The 20,143-nt window shown below is 41.8% G+C and overlaps 1 protein-coding gene across 5 annotated transcripts in view; it reads left to right on the forward strand.

Annotated features, from left to right (window-relative positions):
• Window positions 1–20,143, forward strand: part of mef2cb (myocyte enhancer factor 2cb) — a 79,936-nt gene that overhangs the window by 50,757 nt on the left and 9,036 nt on the right. For 4 of the 5 annotated variants that reach the window (XM_060907095.1, XM_060907092.1, XM_060907094.1 and 1 more), the window contains 3 exons: window positions 13,103–13,246; window positions 15,278–15,446; window positions 17,027–17,101. In XM_060907095.1, the coding sequence (XP_060763078.1) occupies window positions 13,103–13,246; window positions 15,278–15,446; window positions 17,027–17,101 (388 nt within the window). The remainder of the gene's footprint in view (window positions 1–13,102; window positions 13,247–15,277; window positions 15,447–17,026; window positions 17,102–20,143) is intronic. The other variant, XM_060907096.1, reaches the window with a different exon arrangement.

Here is a 20,143-nt window from a genome sequence, read left to right on the forward strand (position 1 = left end):
CTTCATATTCGAGCACAGCACATATGCTTGCCAAGCGAAGACAGGAGACCACTACGCTCCCTTAATGCATTATAGACATGTTGTATCGTAGACTTTTAATCTCGTCTAGACCTAAACTTCAGCCAGGGAATGAATTATAAATTGTCTTGCTTCACTTTGGAATTCCTTGAAACCAAAGTGCATAAGTGCATTACTATCCATTAAGTGGTAAGATAAGAGCATATCTGGTAGCATTAGATATCCGAAGGCTACATCACATTTAAAAACAATAAATGTTAAGCAGCCACCTCAGAAATAAGTGACCATGCCATTTTGGGTCACGTCATTTTATATCAGGCTGTCATGTCATTCATAACTGATTATAGAAAGCACACGTTCCAAACTGGCCCAAATTACACAATGTCTGAAATGTTTGGGAAGCTTTGATTTAGTGAAATATCGAGACAAACAGCCAAAATTCCAAACATGGGTGTTTTAAGCGCACATTATAAAAGATCCATAATTTAAACCACCTGAGGATAATCTGTTCAGATGTGCCAAAGGGAAAGCGGTGTGAAGAAAAGAACAGTGCGGTTGGAGAAGAAACAGGAGTTAGTGCTAGCTCGTTCTCCACCCTGGCAGATTTGTGCTAGTGAAAATTGATTGGGAGTGCGCCTGAGGCAGCAAGCTAACTGGATTTGCGAGCATGCGAGCTCCTTCAGGGCCCCCATTTGGCTGCTGCTAGGTTACATCACGGCCGGGGGAGATGGGGTAGCGGGAGGTCAAGAGAAACAAAGCAGACTTACTGTTGCGTTGGCAGGATAGGGTTGAAGCCTTCAGCTGGGCTTCAGGAAGAGGGCTGAAACTGGGAGGTGGATGCTAGTTTAGCACATGGATACTTTTGTGCAAATAAAAGAAAAAGACTGAAAAGACGTACATCTGCAGCAAACATACATCCATGCACTTAACGTTCGTATATACATCCACAAGTAAATATTCTGTCATTTTATATATATATATATATATATATATATATATATATATATATATATATATATATATACTGTGTATATATATATATATATATATATATATATATATATATATATATATATACACCCATGTGTGTGTGTGTGTGTGTGTGTGTGTGTGTATATATATATATATATATATATACAACCCCGATTCCAAAAAAGTTGGGACAAAGTACAAATTGTAAATAAAAATGGAATGCAATAATTTACAAATCTCAAAAACTGATATTGTATTCACAATAGAACATAGACAACATATCAAATGTCAAAAGTGAGACATTTTGAAATTTCATGCCAAATATTGGCTCATTTGAAATTTCATGACAGCAACACATCTCAAAAAAGTTGGGACAGGGGCAATAAGAGGCTGGAAAAGTTAAAGGTACAAAAAAGGAACAGCTGGAGGACCAAATTGCAACTCATTAGGTCAATTGGCAATAGGTCATTAACATGACTGGGTATAAAAAGAGCATCTTGGAGTGGCAACGGCTCTCAGAAGTAAAGACGGGAAGAGGATCACCAATCCCCCTAATTCTGCGCCGACAAATAGTGGAGCAATATCAGAAAGGAGTTCGACAGTGTAAAATTGCAAAGAGTTTGAACATATCATCATCTACAGTGCATAATATCATCAAAAGATTCAGAGAATCTGGAAGAATCTCTGTGCGTAAGGGTCAAGGCCAGAAAACCATACTGGGTGCCCGTGATCTTCGGGCCCTTAGACGGCACTGCATCACATACAGGCATGCTTCTGTATTGGAAATCACAAAATGGGCTCAGGAATATTTCCAGAGAACATTATCTGTGAACACAATTCACCGTGCCATCCGCCGTTGCCAGCTAAAACTCTATAGTTCAAAGAAGCAGCCGTATCTAAACATGATCCAGAAGCGCAGACGTCTTCTCTGGGCCGAGGCTCATTTAAAATGGACTGTGGCAAAGTGGAAAACTGTTCTGTGGTCAGACGAATCAAAATTTGAAGTTCTTTATGGAAATCAGGGACGCCGTGTCATTCGGACTAAAGAGGAGAAGGACGACCCGAGTTGTTATCAGCGCTCAGTTCAGGAGCCTGCATCTCTGATGGTATGGGGTTGCATTAGTGTGTGTGGCATGGGCAGCTTACACATCTGGAAAGACACCATCAATGCTGAAAGGTATATCCAGGTTCTAGAGCAACATATGCTCCCATCCAGATGACGTCTCTTTCAGGGAAGGCCTTGCATTTTCCAACATGACAATGTCAAACCACATACTGCATCAATTACAGCATCATGGCTGCGTAGAAGAAGGGTCCGGGTACTGAACTGGCCAGCCTGCAGTCCAGATCTTTCACCCATAGAAAACATTTGGCGCATCATAAAACGGAAGATACGACAAAAAAGACCGAAGACAGTTGAGCAACTAGAATCCTACATTAGACAAGAATGGGTTAACATTCCTATCCCTAAACTTGAGCAACTTGTCTCCTCAGTCCCCAGATGTTTACAGACTGTTGTAAAGAGAAAAGGGGATGTCTCACAGTGGTAAACATGGCCTTGTCCCAACTTTTTTGAGATGTGTTGTTGTCATGAAATTTAAAATCACCTAATTTTTCTCTTTAAATGATACATTTTCTCAGTTTAAACATTTGATATGTCATCTATGTTCTATTCTGAATAAAATATGGACTTTTGAAACTTCCATATCATTGCATTCCGTTTTTATTTACAATTTGTACTTTGTCCCAACTTTTTTAGAATCGGGGTTGTATATATATATATATATATATATATATATATATATATATATATATATATATATATATACAGTGCTCAGCATAAATGAGTACACCCCCTTTGAAAAGTAACATTTTAAATATCTCAATGAACACAAACAATTTCCAAAATGTTGAAAAGACAAAGTTTAATATAACATCTGTTTACTTATAATGTGAAAGTAAGGTTAATAATATAACTTAGATTACACATTTTTCAGTTTTACTCAAATTAGGGTGGTGCAAAAATGAGTACACCCCACAACAAAAACTACTACATCTAGTACTTTGTATGGCCTCCATGATTTTTAATGACAGCACCAAGTCTTCTAGGCATGGAATGAACAAGTTGGCGACATTTTGCAACATCGATCTTTTTCCATTCTTCAACAATGACCTCTTTTAGTGACTGGATGCTGGATGGAGAGTGATGCTCAACTTGTCTCTTCAGAATTCCCCATAGGTGTTCGATTGGGTTCAGATCAGGAGACATACTCGGCCACTGAATCACTTTCACCCTGTTCTTCTTCAGAAATCCAACAGTGGCCTTAGATGTGTGTTTAGTCATGTTGGAAAAGTGCATGACGACCAAGGGCACGGAGTGATGGTAGCATCTTCTCTTTCAGTATAGAGCAATACATCTGTGAATTCATGATACCATCAGTGAAATGCAGTTCCCCGACACCAGCAGCACTCATGCAGCCCCACTTAAGGACACTGCCACCACCATGTTTCACTGTAGGCACCATGCATTTTTCTTTGTATTCCTCACCTTTGCGATGCCATACAGTTTTGAAGCCATCAGTTCCAAAAACATTTATCTTGGTCTCATCACTCCAGAGTATAGAGTCCCAGTAGTCTTCATCTTTGTCAGCATGGGCCCTGGCAAACTCTAGGCGGGCTTTTTTGTGCCTGGGCTTTAGGAGAGGCTTCTTTCGTGGACGGCATCCATGCATGCCATTCCTCTGCAGTATACGCCGTATTGTGTCACGGGAAATAGTCACCCCAGTTTGGCTTTCTACTTCTTTAGATAACTGCAGTGAACTTGCATGCCAATTTTCTTCAACCCTTCTCATCAGAAGACGCTCCTGTCGAGGTGTTAACTTCCGTGGACGACCTGGACGTCTCTGTGAGATGGTTGCAGTTCCATCTTTCTTAAATTTTTGCACCACTTTTGCTACAGTATTCTGACTGATAAGTAAAGCTTTGCTGATCTTCTTGTAGCCTTCACCTTTGTGATGTAAAGAAATTATTTTCTTTGGGAAATTCTGAAGAGACAAGTTGAGCATCACTCTCCATCCAGCATCCAGTCACATTTAAATGTGTAATCTAAGTTATATTATTAACCTTACTTTCACATTATAAGTTAAACAGATGTTATATTAAACTTTGTCTTTTCAACATTTTGGAAATTGTTTGTGTTCATTGAAATATTGTTTAAAATGTTACTTTTCAAAGGGGGTGTACTCATTTACACTGAGCACTGTGTATAGATAGATAGATAGATAGATAGATAGATAGATAGATAGATAGATAGATAGATAGATAGATAGATAGATAGATATGAAAGAATCCATAAAGGCTCATATAAGGGTTCAAAAAAAATAAGCTCAAGGATAAACGTAGTTGTTCCTGTCTTTGCCCAGCATGCCTTGGAGGGTGCAGTGGGAGGATAAGGAGAGGCATGGGAGCTGGGCACAGCATGTGGGCGTCTCGAAGAGCGGCCTGCTACATTAGCAATAAAGCTCCATGTAATTAGCATGTCTTCGGCTGATAATTAGCGTTGCTGAGAGAGTGGCAGCAGCAGGCTCTGCCCAGCCTCTTTAGCTGTGTTTGCGAGGGCCTGAAGGCCCTACTCCTTCACCCCAGCACTCATCATCACACTTTGCCTCTCTCCTCTTCCATTCGCTTGATTTTCATCCTGGCTCTTCAGGGTCAGGACAGTTCTTCTTTTAACCTAAATGTCTGCTAGATTAGCCTCTCAATCCAGCATGCTGTAATAAGACTCTACATACAGCACATTTAAAAAAAAAAAAGGCCAAAAAGAGCTAAAGAGAAAGATCAAGAGAGAATTTGCTCCAGTGTTAATGATTCATGTCAAAATGAGTAGAAACCAAACCATCTTTTTATGCATTCCTGCAGTATGTTTTAGCACTCATAAGAAATCGAAGATGCGTTAAATGTGATGAATCTTTGGAGAACCCGCACCGACTGAGACTTATTAAAGCAATGCCAACTCAGAAAAGACCGCTTACAACAAATCAGTGTTCACAGCACTGTCAAAGCCGGCTGAATATGGCCATAACATAGTTGTGCTTTCTTGGTGTATTGGTTCATCTCAGGCAAATTGTTTTCATTGGCACTTTTTTTTTCTTACACAAAAACCCATTTAAAGTCTCCTGCAAAGCAACATCTGAGGCTCGACAATAGGTGGGCAGGTCCAGGTAATTACATGTAAAGTTGCAAAGAAGGACCAAATTACAGGTGCTTACATAAGGTAAAATTAGTCTGTTTCAGACTAGCAGGAAGAAAGCAGCGCAACACAGTTGACGGAGTGGGATGTCAAATGTTGTGCTGGCACGGATACAGCAAATGGTTTATTTGGCAGCAGATGAAAAACTCAAACAGACAGATAGAGTTCCTATAACGGCAATTGCCAGGCAAGGCTACCCGACATGTGAGGTGCATTAGAGAAGAGCCGAGACAGGGTTGGGAAAATCAGCGGGCTGTTACATTCATTTCCAGCATGAATTAGTGATACTGAAGACTAGCTATGTTGCACCGAAAGTGCTTAGTTACTGGCGATGCTCTTCAAAGTCTTCCTATCCTTTAACAAGGCTTCACTCTAGGATCAGGTTTAATTGGCTAGCTTTTTACACGATGAAACAATATATCAAGCTTTATTTTACAGTCTTAATTAGGATTTGACATTAATCATTATCACATAATTTGTGGGGTTCTTTTCCTAATGTGAGCAAATGTGAGATAAGTACATAAATAAGAGGATATGGGAACAGCACAACAACCTTCAAGTCAACCCTTTCACATGCACATCCACATGGAGCCAGTGGACATCTTGGGCCAATCTCGTTCCCTGTCCAGATTAACCTAATCTGAACATTCACCTTTTAATCTTGGCTAGTGCTAGCACCATCCTCCACCTGCAACTTCTGAATGGGAGCGAGCGAATAAAGGTGGCAGAGGTGTTGAGGGAACAGCGTGTGAGAAGAAGAGAGGTCGGTAATTATTTTCAAAGGTCATTCTGTTAATGACTACCTGCTCAGCTAATGAGATTCTGCAAAGCTCCCTCACGATGTTTTGCCCTCGTATAGTTCTCTGTATGGTGAGATGTGTGAGAGCGCACATGCAGGGCATTCACCTCCACTACACTGTTGCCTGCCTGAAGCAGAGATGGAGTGAAGGAAGGGAAAGGAAAAAAAAATCCTACACAGAAGCGTCAACTCAGGTTCATTAAATGTCTTGCAGAATGCTTAATGTTGCCAAGAAACGCTAATTAATTGGACTGATTTCAGTTTAATTTTTCTTCAAAGTAGCCGTTATGACTTAATTAAAAGATATTTGGCTCGTGTGAGTGCTTTCACGTCAACAGCCTGCTAGAGCACTCTGCCTCAGACGTCTCGTTCACTCTTTCCTGACTTGTTTGTAGTGCCGACATCAGAAGGATCATTCGCCCAGAGCGGTTCTCTCTCAGCACTGCATATGAAGGACTATTCATTCTACTTACAAAGAGCTGCTATGTGATAACTCACCAAAACAACTACATTAACTCAGAATGCTCTTTTAAGCTCCAATCAGATAAGTTGAAGTGTTTGTGCTTATCATGATTGAGCAAAATATAAACTCTCCTGTCCTTCTCCCCTGTTTAGAGGCCAAGTGTGTAACAGCAAATCGTATACATTTTATGGATATTAGATAAGATGGAATATGAGCAATCACTTCTGTCACTCTGGATGGATTTTGGATTTAAGGTCGACGTACCCTTTTTTTCTTCAGTTGTGTCATTTTCTTTTTTTCTTTCTTTTTTTTTCCCTCTTAGTGGCACAGTGGTGCTGTAACACCACTACAGCAGGGCTCCTTAAACTTTTTGTATCTAAGGACCACCTTATGATCACAGCACAGATTTCATTTCAAGAACAAATAGGGCAAATATGTATGTAACCCTACACACACACACACCATATGAAGAAATCCTACGGTTGAGAACCAGAGAAATCAAATAAGATGGAATAATAGAAAGAACTGAATATTATATCAGTAATTAGTTCAGTAATGCTTAAATTGGTTTATGTCCATTTTTAAAATTTTAGCTGCTGCTCGGCTTATTCACCATTTTTAAAAACGTCTTTCTATGAAGATATCATGCAGTTCCCCCTGAGCAGAAATGAGCCACAGTCCTTTTTCAACAAGTAAGATCAGTTGAAAAAAATTGTTTTCTCTGTTTGTGAGATTCCTTTCAATTTTCAAAGCAAGGCTAATCAGTCAGAGAGTGAGGAGCTTCTTTGTGCTCTTCAAGCCTCCCAGGCCTCCTCATCTAAAGCTGTTTGGACAGACGGCAACAGAACAACTTGTTGTACTTATACCTCGTGGCTGATGAATTCTTAAGGGGCATTTGCATGCTCTGTCTCTCTCTCTCTCTCTCTCTCTCTCTTCCAGTGTGTGCATGTCTCTCTCTCTTGTTTTCCCTAGCTGTCATCTGATTGGAAACAGCTGCAGAGCACACGCAGCAACACTTTAAAACCGAGTGCATTTCAGATGTCCAAATTGGGAGCCCCTTCCACCATCTCCTCCTCCTCCTCCCTCTCTTTCTGTCTCCCTCCCACTCACTCCCTCCGTGTGTGTGTGTGTGTGTGTGTGTGCGCGCGTGTGCGTGTGTGTGTGTGCGTGAGAGTCTGTGTGTTTTTTTAGTGTTCTTCCCCTAATAAATGCCTCAAAAAAACCAGTAGTGGCCTAAAAATAGCAACCAACGATGCTAAATTTAGCGCTTGGCTTACTGCTCTGGCGAAGCGAATGGAGAAGAATAGGCGTGGAGAGACAGGGTGAGTAAGCAAGCCTCTATTCATTCAGCACCCGATGAACTGCTGCCCTTGGCCAGCGAAGGCACAAGACTCAAATCTCCCCTTTCCTGTACCACCAGACCTCAGGGTGCCAATAAACATTTGATCGTCAGGATAAAGGTTCTTTATTATTTACGCCTCAGTTTTGTGTGTGTGTGTGTGAGATTTTTTTTTCCCAATCTTTCTCATTCCTTCACAGTAGCAGTAAAGTGAAACACTTTGCTTTTGTTAAGAGGGCAAAAAATGTCAAATGTGACTTTCTTACCCTCATGCTGCTGTGTTCTTATGGAAAGAAAAGGACAATAGATCAGGCGTTTTTCAACCACATTTGTTTTCTCCACAAACGCAATAATAAGCGAGAGTAGAAGAAAAGTGCAGTACATGTGGAGGTCAGACACAGAGAATTTTTATGTGATATACCAGTAATCAAATGTTGTTTTTTTTTAAATTTCAAAATAACATAAAATGAGAGTCGCACCCTCCTCGTGCTCCCTGTGAGTGTGGGCGGAAAAACGAGAGGCTATTTTGGGCTGTGGGTGTAGATGGCATTCAGCAGCACTCCGTGGGCTCCCTTCGGGCCTGCCGGGTGTGGAAACACAAGGTCATGCCAGAGAGGTCAGGTGCCTGCTCATTGTTCCTCAAAGCTCTCAGCCTCTTCCTGTAATGCAGCTGCACGATAAGAGGCCATGCAGTAGACAAAAGCTGATAACTGATCTGTGTGTGTGTGTGTGTGTGTGTGTGTGTGTGTGTGTGTGTGTGTGTGTGTGTGTGTTTTCACACTTAAGAGAGAAAACTTTAACTCACCACCAGCCAAAAAAAGATTTGCAGCATGTTGTACGTGTTTGTTCGCGTTTGTGTGCGTGTGTGTGTGAAGGGGGTGTGCACACATATCCATCTCTCAAAATAAAGAAGAAAGTCAGTATCTCAGATGTGTAGCGTATAGAAAGATGACCATGCTATAAGCACCGCTTTATCCAATGACTAGGGTGCCATTGTGTGGATTTGGGATGGGTCATAAACAATGAAAGACTTCAGTGTCCTTCTTGTTAATGCAAACACAGTGAGAGGACATGAGATGCTGCTTTTTACACTCCTAAAGCTCAAACAGACAGATGCTGTCTTTCAATGACGTGAAACAAACATTATTCTCTATAGGATAGTGAAGCAGTGATATCATATGGCGTTATAAATTTTTATCTATCTTTACTCATTTCAGTCTTAATGCACTAAACATGTTTGATGGGTTTTGGAAAGTATTGCTCGAAAAGCATAAGCCTTAGATAAAATCCATACCCTTAGGATACGTTAAAAGCCCCAGATAATTAAATGGTTCTTCGTTTTTGATGCACATGGATGTTTTCTATGAGGAGCAGCTGGGTTCTTGAATAGGGTGCCACTTGGTTCACTATTGTGCCATTTGTCTGCACAGTCCTATACTGTATGTCTTTGTACTGGGATTAGCTCATATTGAGCAGCGCCCAGTGACAGAATTTATCTGTGTGCATGGATTTTCCTTGAGCCTGACCCCCATCCCCCCCCCGTAAACCACAGACAGCTGTAATTACATCCTTAAAGTGCGGTATTGCTTCAACTGTGGGCTGATGGGTCTTAAGCTCATCTCTTTGATACTAGATTTCATTGCATGGATGGAGACACTCTGTGTGTGTGTGTGTGTGTGTGTGTGTGTGTGTGTGTGGTAAAGTAACCAATCTAGTGCATTTGGCGAATCAAAAAGCCCTTTATTTTTCGTAATTGTGTAAGGAGGAGAGTCTTTATTGTAAAATCTTCTCCCAATATACCACAGAGAGGTGGTTTGATGCACATATAGGCACAAATTCTCAGACACACACACACACACACATGCACACATATGACATCCCTGCCCCTTGTCATCTCCATCCGTAGTAGCATGTTCAAACCGCACTTAATGAAGTAGCGGCTTCCCCTACTCCCAGCCGACCACCTGCTTCCAATAAGCTGCGACCTCTCTCGCATTCTCTCGGAAGGGGATCTCATTTGCTCGACACAGCAGACACATGGGATGCTTGGCTGAATGTGTGGGCCGTTGGGTCTGCTTTGAGTCTTTCTTTGTGTGTGTGTTGATATGTGTGTAAAAGCATCTCCTCCACACATGGAGTTTCAGCAAGGTGCCATAAAATGATGTGTAATAGAGTGTGTGGAACTCTCCACCCTCTCGCCCTCTCCCGCAGCCTCACACACCCCACATACACACGACAGAGGCGGGGCTGCTGAGTGGCATGAAGTCATTTTTGCTGGCCTAATGGGACCACCTCAGAGTCGGCAGCTTTCTGCATGAGTCTATAGTGCAGAATGGAAAAGGCTTTCTGTTCCACTACATGCTGAATAAGGCAAACCACCCAACTGCTGAAATATGAACTTCATATGAAAACATTCTTCTTTTTTTTTTCACATGACCTGCGAACACGATTTATCAGAGGACCAGACTCTTGAGTATATTGGTTTGACAGAGATCCAAGCTACAGTTATGAGATTTCACCAAAAAATATATTAGTATTCGGTGAGCTTTTATTTCACTTGGGTTTGAAGCCTTCAGGGCCATGAGCTTGTTTTTTTGTTCATGAAACATGGTCTGAACATGGCAGCATGGCTCAGCTGCTATTTACAGTAAGAAAAGGGGCCGAATTTGTTTTGTTGTGTTGTTGTTGGCTTGTCTTTTCGCCTTCATAAACACGTTGTGAAATGTGGGCTTCTCTCCACATCGCTAGGATGCCAGAGTTGCCCCAGGAATAGATGGCCTCTTTTTGTATGATTCTTGCAGCTAACCCCAAATCTGTAGTGCTTGTCTAGACTTTAGTCCCCCACATTTCTGGGCCTGATTCCAGTGTGTCTGAAGGTCAGCCGTGACTGACTGAAGGCTAACACAGTAGATAGAGGATAAAGTGGGCACATGGGAGGCTGTCTGATGCACTGGTCTGAGGTTCTGAACCTTGAGTTGCTTGATTAATTCATCAGGTTTACAACTGAATTGGCAAAGGATGTTAGAATAGGAGTTAAGCTTATTAAATAGTACCTAATGGACGGAAAGTGTTTAGACTACACTTGTTATAGACAGCAGAACCTGGTATGACATTTGGTTTGACAGACATACACACATGCTTGTGCACGTGTTGGGCTGAAGGTTAGAAAAGATGAGTGTATGTAGGCCAAAGTGGCGAGGCAGCATCAGGAGGAAGCTGTTTAATTAGGAGTGTGCCTCTGAAGGCTTTATTTTCACTGTCTTTGTCTGCCTTTTTTTTTTTAGCTCTATCCTCCCATTTTACCTTCTGTCTCTTTCTTCGCTCCACCATATTGGCCCCTGAATTTCCCTCCTCCTCCTCCTCTTTGCAAGGCCATTTTCCGCTTTGTTAGATTGATTACTCCTCATCAATAATGTTTTGGACGGTAGATCATGCAGCTTTCATCTACTGAAGCTATTAAGATGTCAGACTAGGAAATGATTTCTCCACTCACTTCAGGTACAAAAAGGGTCCGTTCTCTGTAGCCGCGTATTTTTAGTCACACAAACTGGAAACATTAAAGATGGAGAGTGGTGTGTTGGGAAATTGATTTATTTGTCAGATATTTTTTTTAATCAAGCTTGTCGTGTGTAGTCATTTAATTTAACCTGTGATTATATGTGCTACATGTGCCAGCTATTAGACCGTTAGAGATCGAAAAAAGGGGGGGAGAGAAAGACATGGAGAAATTGAGAGCGAGAATCAAGAGCCAGCGAGCCATCTATGGCCATCTTTTGGATCCAAACTCATGATTGGCTCTTCTCCTGCCCCCCTGCAGTGTGTGTGTGTGTGTGTGTGTGTGTGTGTGTGTGTGTGTGTGTGTGTGAGACGGCTGGTGACAGGTGTGGGCGCTCTGACAGGTGCACATTTGTGGAATGAGTGGCATTGCAAGCGGCCCCCACGGCGGCCCCACGCTGGCTCTTAAACTGCCAGGCCCTGCATGAAAGCTCCGCATGCCAGCATGACCTCACATCAGTGCAACACTGCCTCTTTACCCTTCACTGCCATCAATTCTCCAACAGTACACTCCCTCCGTCAGTTCAGTCACTCACTACTCTTTAGTGCTGCAGTGAATCTAAATATCACTGCATTCAGCCAAGTTCATTTAAAGACCACCTAGTACTAAGAGTTTTTTTTTTCTGGATTTTATAGTGTAGAATAGTGTTGAATGTTACTGATGACCACTCACTATATTTCTTATAATGGTAAGGTAAAAAAAAAAAACCACGTGTAAGTAGAATATTTTTATTCTTTTCAAACACCAGATTGTTATATGTGTGTTTGATGCAGATGAATCCTAACTCATCTCATCTCACTTTCTTTGTCCGTCTTCATCAAATCTTGGCGACTGCAAAGTAAATTTAATTACAGGGTTTGTGCTGTAGACAGGCAGATGAAAGGGACGCTGCACGTCTGTGTAAGCGTGTGCGAGTGCGCTAACCGTGCACGTCGTTAGCGAGTAGCTGTGCCCCCATATACGCTAATGTCTCCTTATTATACCCTCTCGCATTGTTTTTGATGAAGCATCTTGAGCTGCCTGTTACGAGTTACTTTGTGACAGTTAAGACTTGTTTAATTCGCAAGAGGACACCGGCTATTTGTGTACATGTATACAGACAGCCACTGATGAAGTCATTTAGGAAATGAATGTGGAAAAAAGCCAGACTGTGGTGCTGTATTCTGTTTGTGCTGAACAATCAAAATAGGGTACAGTACAGACACAGTTTTGAGGCTGAATTCACCATGTGAGGAAAGTGTTATTTCTACTAGAAGGTGGCCATCAGGTGGCTGAGAGGAAAACTGCTGGCTGTGGATATACTCTGGAATATCTAGAATTCCATGAATCCGAGAGTGTTTAATGCTTATAAATCTCATGAGTTCAGCCTTTTTGTCTCTTTATTATTTATATATATATATGCATGTACCATGTTTCATGCATTTTCCATATATTCACTACAATATATACGATATATAATTACAGATATAAGTATTTCTTTCCGAAAATACAGTACATATTTTATATAGATTTCCAAAGTGACACATGTTCAGTCCTACAAATAAAAATTTTTTGAGCTAATTAAACAAGATATTTTTTCAAGTAATTAATTTAGTACTGAATCATCAAAATAACAAAAAAGCACACACAAAAAAAAAACTCCAGCTCTACATTTCTGACTTAAAGTTTCTTCCACGTTTGATGACATTTTAACGCTGTGTTTACAGACATTGAGAAAGAAGGGCCTAAATGGGTGTGACAGCCCCGACCCAGACGCAGACGATTCAGTCGGTCACAGCCCTGAGTCTGAGGACAAGTACCGCAAAATCAACGAGGACATAGACCTAATGATCAGCAGACAGAGACTGTGTGTAAGTACCTCCATCCATAAACACCACTCTCACTCCCTCTCTCTCTCTCTCTCTCTCTCTCTCTCTGTGGCCTTCAGGCGTTGAGCAAGAAGGAGAACAAGGGCAGCGAGAGCCCGGAGCTTGAGTCTGCTCTCGCTCTCACTCCACGCACAGAAGAGAAATACAAACTGATTAACGAAGAGTTTGATCATATGATCAAGACTTATAAAATCCCTGTAAGTACAGCAGCTACAGAGGACAACAGGCAGAGATCTAACAGCCATGCTACCTTGCTATAGTAGTGCTAACCACTTTCTCAGGAAAGCTAGTCATTTGAATTGGAGGCTTGGAAGAAGCTCGTGGTTAGCTACAAAAGCTAGCATGTTGCTAACTATTCCTATTCCGTGCTTGCTGAATTGAATCGTGTGGTTTGAGGTTTGAGTTTTGTTGCCGTCACCAGTCATCCTCAAACAAGATGAAGAGTCTTGACTCAGCATTCACCAACAGTTCTTTGTGTGTCATGAGAATCTTAATGCGACTTTTCAAAAAAGCTAAACATCTATTAATTACATTTAGTCAAAAATGCTTTCTAACCTCACATACAGTCCAGTTCTGGTTTATGTGAACGCTGACTTTGAAGGTTAAATTTGCATGAGTTTCTTTCATCCTCTCATCAGAGCATGCTAGCTGAAAGTGCGCAATAGGTTATGTGTCTGAAAAAAAAAACCTATGCAGAAAACAGCATCGTACAGGCAGCCATACACTCTCCCACAGTCACGTACACACACAGTTACGTGATCACGCTTGTTTCTCATCAGATGAAGTCTCCAAAGACCTGGTGATGATGATGTAGTAGAATTCCGATGAAGTCTGGGAATCACTCTTGCGCTCTTGAGAAACACCCTTAACCCCCACTCACTATAAACTTTATACCTCATTTATATTATGAAATAAAAGTGTCGAATTAAATAAATATCAATCCTAATCGTTTTTAAATATTCGAAAATGGTATTTACCATCTATTCTAATTATGTTTATCTGGTCATTTTAAGCAGTTAAAATTATTCCTATGTGTTTTATATGAAACATTTTACCAAGTGGTACTATAGCAGTGCACACACACACACACACACACACACACACACACACACACACACACACACACACACAGACAACATGAGAGAGTAGTATATGGTGGAGTCTAGAATAGTGGCTATTGTGATGGCCAGTTTAGTTTGCGGTCACAGTGGTTCGGCCATGTTCTCTGAGTTATAGAGCGGCTTGAACAGGAAGGATGGCACCACGCAAATAACAGCCTGCAAAAAGATGTAGCGAAATACTAAGTGCATGATAGACAGAGGGAGGAAGAAACGAGACACTCCGCATGATCACAGAAATGATAGGATTCTGAGTGCACTTGTGGATAAATTTAGTAGTAAAACAAAGGGTTATTCATGATACTAAAACCTGAAGAGTTGTTTGGGATTTTTGCGGAAAAATATGACAGGGAACACCTTAGGCAGAGGGAGGAGGGATAACGAAAGAAAGCAAAAGTGAACACACGAGGGAAAGAGGAGACCTTCTACACAGAACGAAAATATTTGCCCAGCTCTGAGCAAATGATTGCTTCAGCCTTGCGGACAGAAAGAGAGAAAGACGTGGAGAGAGAGGGACAAGGCTCTCGTCTCCGGTTTCTGCCGGCTGATGCTCCCCCAGATGAGCACTTACGGACCCTTAGGACACATGGCTGCAATTAGGGGCTATTTTCTCCTTAGGAAACACAACATGGAAGAGAAAGAGCTCACACGTCTGCTCTCCTCAAGGTTAAGCCTCTCATAGAGTAACGTGGTAAATGAAAGAAGATCAGATAAGATCTCTTTCTCTTGCCAACTTTCTATCTTTCTCTACCCTTCTTTGTTTTCTGTGTTTTACCCTATTGATGTAAAATGCGTTTGATAATTATGATTTTTCCCTATTCTTTCTATTGTCGCTGGCAATGTTCACTGTAGCTCTGTGCTATTATTATTAACTATAGCTTTTCCATACGTTTAGGCCGTGCCCCCTTCCAACTACGACATGCCAGTGTCCATCCCAGTAAGCAACCAGATCTACAGCCACCCTGGAGGATCCCTAGGCAACCATAACCTGGTTCCACTGTCCCATCACGGCATACAGAGGAACAGCATGTCTCCAGGTGTCACACACAGACCTCCAAGTGCAGGTAACACATAATATATACTCATATACATGCTGCACGTATGTACAGATATCTGACAAATTAAAGGAAAATCTGCTGGGTCCACTGGCCCCCTTAGAGAGAAGCGTCATTGCAGATCAATACACAGTTATTCTAACTGATCATCTTTAAAGAAAGAAAAAGAAAACACAACTTTATTCATCACACACTTGTGAAATTTCCTCTCTGCATTTAACCCATCTGAAGCAGTGAACACACACATGCGCAATGAGCACACACACATACCCAGAGCAGCAGGCAGCCACACTAACAGCGCCCGGGGAGCAGTTGGGAGTTAGGTGCCTCGCTCAAGGGCACCTCAGCCCAAGGCCGTCCCATATTAACCTAACCGCATGTCTTTGGATTGTGGGGGAAACCAGAGCACCCGGAGGAAACCCACGCAGACACGGGGAGAACATGCAAACTCCACACAGAAAGGCCCTCGCCAGCCGCTGGGTTCGAACACAGAACCTTCTTGCTGTGAGGCGACCATGCTAACCACTACACCACCATGCTGCCCATGATCCCATGATGAAACATTTCTCTCCTGATGGGAGTGGTCGCTTCAAGGATGACTCCACCCTCATCCATAGAGCATTAGAGCTCACTGATGAGGATGAATAGGATGTAAATCACAAGCTGTGGATTTAAGTCACTGCATCTCAATGCAGTTGAACACCTATGGGAGATTTTATAGTGACGTGTGAGACAGCGTTCTCCTCCACTATCATCAAAATGCCAGTTGAGGGAATATCTTTTGGAAGAATGTTGGAGCTGTGTACAGGTGACTTGCAATGGCCTAACACTTAATGCTGGGTTTTCTTTTAATTTGTCACACATTTTTGTGCAAGCCTTAAAACTGATGACTTATATTGAAGCTATAATGAAGTTTAACCTTGTTATAATTTGCCACTGATTCCTTTCTATAAAATAGTAGACTATAATTATTCAAAAAGAGCGCATATTACTAATTTTGTCCTGCATATACATTGTAAATACACCTAGTGACACACACTCACACCATCTAGCCCCGTTCGCAGTTTTCTCTTTAGGTCTCTGGCTTGCTAAGGCAACAGCTCGCTCTCGCCCCTTCAGCCCTGTCATTAGCAGTCATGCTCTCCTGATGCAATCAGCCGCCCAGTACAGGAGGGCCGGCTAAATATGAGCTTTGGCCCAGCCCCGTGCTCTGCCTGACCACAACCGCTACACTGCTGATTTAAAAATAAAAATGTGTCATTTTTCTTGGATGCAGAAGCCCGGCCTCTCTGGCCACAGCCCCCCCCTCCCCAACACCCCCTAACGCCCCAGCCACCCTAAACATACTGTTAACAAAAAAGGGCAGTTTCTTGTTCCCTCGTACATACTTACACATGCTCTTTCTTGTCACCTTGGCTTTTCTTTGGCTGGGGATATGGCTGAAGATGAAGCTTAACAAATTATGTGATAGGTCTGGAGGAACGTTTTTTTTTGTTGTTGTTGTTTTGTTTTTTCTGTAGGATGTGAACGTCAAGTGCAATGAGGTTATTGAAACACCGCCCCTTCTTTTCTCTCTTCCTCTGTTCTAGGTGGTCTGATGGGTGCTGATCTCACCACAGGCCCTGGCACCAGTGCTGGTAAGGATGGCATCCCCACCTTCTACAGTATGTCCCCTCTTGTCTTTTACTCACCCACAACTCACATTTTCTTGCAGCCTAAGCAGACTAAAAAGATTTGAGGAAGGCTAGGCTTGTGCTAATGATTTTCTTGAAGTTGTTAACATTCACATTAACATTCAGTTTGTGGGTTGGAATAAATGTAGAATAAACAACAAAACCTAGTGAGCAAGCATACCTGAAATAAACGATGCCTGTCATCCATTATAGGAAGTAATTACTGTGTAATGATGTTAATGCAAGTTAATGACAATCATTTTCAATACTTGACCCATTTTGTCTGGATAAATAACAATTATTGTCGAACACTAGGAGGTTTGAGGGGGGTATCACAACATTTTCCGAATACGTCTTCTGAGGTTTGGCTAAGTCTTACATGCATGCACCATGAGCTTAGGGCTTTAGTCTCCGTAGCAAGTTACATAAATACTAGTACCTTTTTTAAATAACATAGACAATGTCAGGGTCTTTTTTTTTTGTTGTTGTTGTTTGACCCAGAATCTAATTCAAGCAGAATGTTGCAACATGCATATCACTTGCCTGGCCACGCCCCTTCAGGTTCTTGATTTCTTGTATGGCATAACTACTAGCATATGTTTGGAGTGTAAGGACGAGTGTGTTTGCCCATAAATAGCTTTTGGAATGTGTATGTTCTTGGTGTGTGTGTGTGTGTGTGTAATCCACTTGAAAGGGAAAGTTATAGTGCATGTGGATACATACTGGGGCTTTGACTTGTGGTTGCTTCAGAGACAGCTTATGCATGCATATGTGTGTTTGTGCATGTGTGTGTGTGTGTGTGTGCGCGGGCATGGGTGTATGTGTGTATGTCTGTCTGAACAGCTCAGCAGTGGTCACCACAGAAGCATGGCTATATTCTATATAAAAATCAGGACAGTAGCTTCTTGGAAACTGACATGGAGCTCAGTTTAGCCCAGCTGGTAACCTTGTCTGGCCCTGCAGTGCCCCCAGGGCCAGTGGAGAGAGTTGAGGCCGAGGTCCCTCCGTCTATCTCCTCTCCTTTACTGTCCCTCTTATACAAAAGTACCTCTTATGGCAGCGGCTCTACCATCAACATTCAAAGTCTTTGGCTGTCCAATGCAACCATTGTGTCCTAGGGAAGCCGAACAGAGAGCACACTGTAGCTCTGATACAGGCCATCCGATTGGAAACAAGAGCCAGGGAGAAGTCATGAGGCACTCAAAGACGTTCCATTCAAGTGTCCTTCAGATTAATGGGCCACAACTAGGCATACGGGATGAATATTCAGGGTTTTTTTTTTTTACTCCAATTCGCTCTTAGTCATGGCTGAGGTTTTTCATAGCGTGGCATGGCAGCTGTTTAAAAATGCTCCCTGCAGTCTATTTGAAGAGACACACTGTGTGGTTAAAATGGCATTACAGTAAATGATGAATAGCACGAGAGAGTCTTAATCACAACTCGTTTGGAAAATGGAACAATGTCTCTGGCTTTAGCTTTTGCCATACAGTGTGTTTACTATGACTGGATAATTTTCCATTCATACAGTTCTTTATGTGCCAAATGTGGCCTTGTCAGACAACCACAACTTCTGCGCACTGGAGTGTGTATGTGCATTTATTTCAGTAGGTCACATGTTGATCAGGCATGGCAGAAGGGTCAGTTAGACTGTGGAAAAAAGCTCCACATCGCATCTTGTGAACACATCAGGGAGACGTCAAATTACGGGAATAAATCAAGATGCTTCTACTCACCCATGGCTGATGAGGTGCTACTCACTCAATTAGCAATTGTACTTCAATAATATTCTTTTATTGGGCAAACCTTGGCCATCATTCAAAACCTCAAGGCCAGTGGACGATATGTATAGACAAAACAAAAATTCAATATAGCCATTACACCAAGACAAAGCATCAGCACATGTCCAAAGTGTAATTATCCATACTATCATGGCCACTAGCCCCGGTAGACCCTTACAAGGAAACTCAGTCCGTGTGCAGTAACAGTTAGTCCTCTTCTGCGAAGGCCCAGAAATAGCCTCAGGCTCTTTATCAAAGGTACACATCAAGTCATTTGGGCGGGTGGAGGGGACTGCTGGTATCTGGCCAGCTGTAATTTTAGCACTTCCCCATTGTGAGTGAGATGGGAGAGTGAGAGAGAGAGAGAGAGAGAGAGAGAGAGACTACCATTCAGTCACAGAGCAACAGAACAGTTTGAAGGTCAATGGCGTGTTGCATTTCTGGAGATTGGTCTTCCATAGCCAACTGTTCTCTCACTTGTCCAGAATTTTCTCACTCTGAGTTTAAATACAGAAGTGGTGTAGTCCTACAGCAGTGGTGAAGATTTTATTTTTATCAGTATTTGAGATTTGAAATGGACCCTCAAGAATTATCCGATCCAATTGATAGTGGATTCTAACGAATACGACAAAATAGAGCTGATGAATTACAACTGAATTAGTAGTTAGTTAATGGTCTGATATTGGCATTTTATCCACTGTATATTTTCAGTTTAAAGCGCCTGTTAAATCTTTGTGCGTATTGACTGATTTTTTTTTCAGTTTCATTCATCTTTGTACACGATTGTCATTCGCAATAATTGACTTTAGCTGTACCACTTTAATTCAAAAGCATCAGTAGCAGCTTCCGAACAATATTCACAACACTCATCATGTGATGTAATTGGAGAGCTTCATAAACACTATATGATTGTTTCGTGTAATGGCCGCCCTCAATTTTAATCTCTCGCACATTGTGAAATCTAGCATGTCTCCATGACAACCAGGGTAAAACAGAGCGCCACAGTGTACTCTACTCTAGAAGATCTGCAGAACTTTCAACTGCTTACATTTCTATAGTGTGTATGTTTACAAGACTGGCTTACAATACATCACATTTTACCGAAATTATTTTAAATTATGGAGGTAGTTTTAGGATGAATACATCTGTTTTTGAAAGGGGAAAAAGGATGTATTTTGTCCCCTGTATCGCTCTCTCCGCCTGAATCATTAACAATGATCTGTAGTTGTTGAGTCTTCAAGTGTTCAGAAAAGTA

This window comes from Neoarius graeffei, chromosome 24, assembly GCF_027579695.1.
Source record: "Neoarius graeffei isolate fNeoGra1 chromosome 24, fNeoGra1.pri, whole genome shotgun sequence".
Lineage (NCBI taxonomy): Eukaryota > Metazoa > Chordata > Actinopteri > Siluriformes > Ariidae > Neoarius > Neoarius graeffei.